This window comes from Verticillium alfalfae, genomic scaffold, assembly GCF_000150825.1.
Source record: "Verticillium alfalfae VaMs.102 supercont1.14 genomic scaffold, whole genome shotgun sequence".
Classification (NCBI taxonomy): domain Eukaryota; kingdom Fungi; phylum Ascomycota; class Sordariomycetes; order Glomerellales; family Plectosphaerellaceae; genus Verticillium; species Verticillium alfalfae.
In genome coordinates, this window is record NW_003315025.1 from 494,456 (window position 1) to 497,875 (window position 3,420).

Consider the following 3,420-nt stretch of genomic DNA (forward strand, 5'->3'; position numbering starts at 1 on the left):
CATCGATCATTGCCCGTATCCCGAGCACCAGCCCCAACTCGGTAAGTGATTCGATTGCATGATTTAACACAAGCACTTACATTCTGTAGTGATCGTTGGCGCGCACTACGACTCGACTGCTGGGTCCAGCACTGCCCGTGCCCCTGGAGCCGATGACAACGGCACCGGTAGCGTCAACACCCTTGAGGCGCTTCGCATCCTTGCCAACTCCGGCTTCAAGCCCAAGAATACCCTCGAGTTCCACTGGTACGGTGGTGAGGAGGGTGGTCTTCTCGGATCGCAAGCAGTCTTCCGCAACTACGCCTCCACCGGCGCCACCGTCTTGGCCATGCTCAACCAGGACATGACCGGCTACTCGCCCGGTGGCCGCCCTGTCGTCTTCAGCGACTACGTCGATGCCTCGTTGAGCTCCTATGTTACCCTCATCGCCCGCCAGTATACTGGCCTGACTACTGGTACCTCTCGCTGCGGCTACGGCTGCTCTGACCACGCCAGCGCTCGTGCTGCCGGTTTCCGTAAGTTCGATGTGTTCTGATCCAGGAATATTGATTCTGACGCTTTGCAGCCGCTGCTTTCGTCGCTTCGGAGCCTTTCGCCTCCTCCAACCCCAACATCCACTCTTCGCGCGATGTAAGTCCCCGATCTATCCACTAACCCTTCCTTCTACCTGGATACTAATGCTTTACACAGACCTATGCCAGTATCCAGTGGGCCTCCGTCCTTCGCCACTCCAAGTTCACCGTCGGTTTCCTCGTTGAGGCCTCATACCTTTGAACGGGATATGCGCTGGACCTGGTCGTTGAAAACATGGATGTTGTCGTTCGACCTGTAGGTTTACTCGCTCTCTCCATCCTGGAGGTAAATTTGAGGTAGGGTCAAACGAGAACTTTTGCACTACCACAAAATCTTACAAAACCTCGTTCAAGTCGTACCACGTTCTTGACAGCCCGTTGTGTCCCATGGTGTGCTCGGCCTCCCCTTGTAGGATCGTGGCAAGACACCGAAGATCAGATTGAAACACCGTCAGGTCCCATATTGGCTGGTAAATCAGGCAATTCGTCGCACAGCGCTTGGTTCGGGAGACACCAAGTCCTGATTAGACGGACTCCACTTAGGCTATCTCGCAACTGACGACCCTGGCACAGAGGACTCTGCGTTCTCCCTTTACAATAGAGAGAACCCACGTTCTACTCATGGACGTTCACTAGGCCCATTCACGCACCCACCCTAAGGCGTGTCCCGTAACACCAATGACCGTGAGGCCAGATGCCTGTACGGGAACAGGCAAAACGCAAAACATACAACACCGGGGATTCGCTGGTGGTCACCCACCCAACTACTAGTCCGGCCCTTACTGGTTTATCGCTGGGAGAGCGGACGGGATCCCGAGTTTTCCAGTAGGTATGGTCGTATGTGCTATGGTCTGGTCGAAAAGATGTTCAAGAGGGCTCAGATCAACTCACTCTACGGGGCGTTATGATGACTCTGGTGCCGAACTTGCATGATAACGCAACAAGCATAAAAAGCATTGGCATGGGGCCAAGTCTTCCGGCAGCTTTATCTTATACACTAGAGTTATTATAGGCGTGGCTAAGTTGGGCTGAGTACAGTATCCGAAGGATGTTCATGGCAAGTTATAGTTTATTGTGGTTCTGCCACTGGTCCCATCAACTGTTTTAGTTCACGGAAGCTTGCGAAAGATCCTGAATGATGTTACCGCCGTCAAACAATCCACCATTTGCTGAAATAGGTCGGCGCAGAGACTTTCCACGTTCAATAATGTTGCCATCACATTCCAAGTTCGATTGCTCGACACAGCTTAAAGATCCGCCACCTGACTACGTGTTAGCCGCATGTTGCTACCATATTTCTCGCACCATTTGACTGACGATCATTGCCACCGGGCACGCAACGACCGGTAGCGCCAGACTAACTGGTGCAGGTGTCCTGCTTCAAGCTGGCGTTGGCAACACAGCAAGCGCCAGAGGGGATAGGCCGATTAGCATTCTGCCGTTGCACGAGAGCACCGCCAGATACGTTGATGTCAGCTACACGAGCACAGGCCACAGTGGCCAAGCCTAGAAGAGTGGTGGCGAGAGAGAAGCGCATTTTCAGAATGAACCGGGGGTGTGTAATGCTCAAAAAATGAGTCTAATAAGATGAGGAAGGCTGACCAAAATGCTCAAAATACTGACCAGCGGAAGACGAAGAGAATGCGGTACAGACGAGTGAAAAAAGAGCTACGATATGGATTTATTGAGTTGCGGCGAGCAGATCGAGTATTTATCCTGAATCGAAAGGCGGTATCCCCAACTTTGTCATCGTAGTTGCGTGTCAGTGAGCTGACAAGAAGGGCCAGCCGATTGAGTATCAGAATGAGACGAGACGAACGCGGGTTGGGTCACCAGACTGGACGCAAGGGGTTGGTCCCATGCGTCACGTTCGAGTGCCAAAAGTCGAAACACCCCCATGAAGATCCATTTTGAGACACTCCCAGGCGATAACAACATGGAGTTAGGAGCCATTTACGGCCGACAACACAATGCAGAGACGTTTCCGGTAGGTCTGGTCTTTTTTTTTGTGGACGACAATGTTGGGTTGAGGTCAAACACCCGCTGCAAAGGCACTACGCCAATGTCCCCAAGCGTCTCCTCTTTGGAGCAAAAGAACGCATGATGAAATGCTTCCACAGCTTCGAGGCATTGTTTTCGGCAGTTCTTCGTGGCATAATTATACCAGGAAGCCAGGTGAGAAGTTGGACTTCACGCAACAGATCTCAACCTCGAGTCAACTTCTCTCTGCTAAAATCGATCGGCAAGAATCCTTGACAGCTAATATCGTGCCTCAACTCATGAACAGCTCCGAGTTAAGTGACAGTCCTCGGTGTCCCTGTAAGAAAGAAAGGATTGATATTATTGATCTGTTTTTGTGAGAGAACCGCCACCTGTTCGTGAGGATCACACACAGACAGCCGTATTTTGACTACTCGGGGGTTCATGTCTGATTGACCACTTGATAACATCCTATGAAGGGTCACAAGATTCAATACATGCTCCGATCATGGTCAAGGGTGCAAATCATCCTCCTGAGATGATAGTCAGCCTTCATTTGCGAGCGACTCTACATGGACATGTGGTGACAAGATGCCTTTAAGAGATACGTGTGTCATTCTGAGCGTGATTGCCAATCCAAGTTTGAGTAAACCGTCTTGGTACAGTTTATGGGGATCGAAAGCTAGATTATCTTGCCTACCCAGCGTCGTTGCCGCTAACAAGAAAAAGCCGTAACAAAGCGTAGTAATTGTTTTTCACATGGGAAACTTTGATGTTAAGCTGTGTTGAGATTCATGATGCGAAAGACAGAGCCCAGACACCCATTCTTCTGTGGCCGTGTTTGAAAAAGTAGTTGTGGACTACTGAA

The 3,420-nt window shown here is 50.9% G+C and overlaps 1 protein-coding gene across 1 annotated transcript in view; it reads left to right on the forward strand.

Annotated features, from left to right (window-relative positions):
• The window catches only part of VDBG_09125 (leucine aminopeptidase), a gene marked incomplete at both ends in the record, with an annotated part of 1,454 nt that extends 680 nt beyond the window's left edge, over window positions 1-774 (forward strand). The window contains 3 exons of the mRNA XM_003000584.1: window positions 90-515; window positions 566-630; window positions 691-774. Coding sequence (XP_003000630.1) covers window positions 90-515; window positions 566-630; window positions 691-774 — 575 coding nt within the window. The remainder of the gene's footprint in view (window positions 1-89; window positions 516-565; window positions 631-690) is intronic.
• Between the last annotated feature and the right edge of the window lie 2,646 nt (window positions 775-3,420).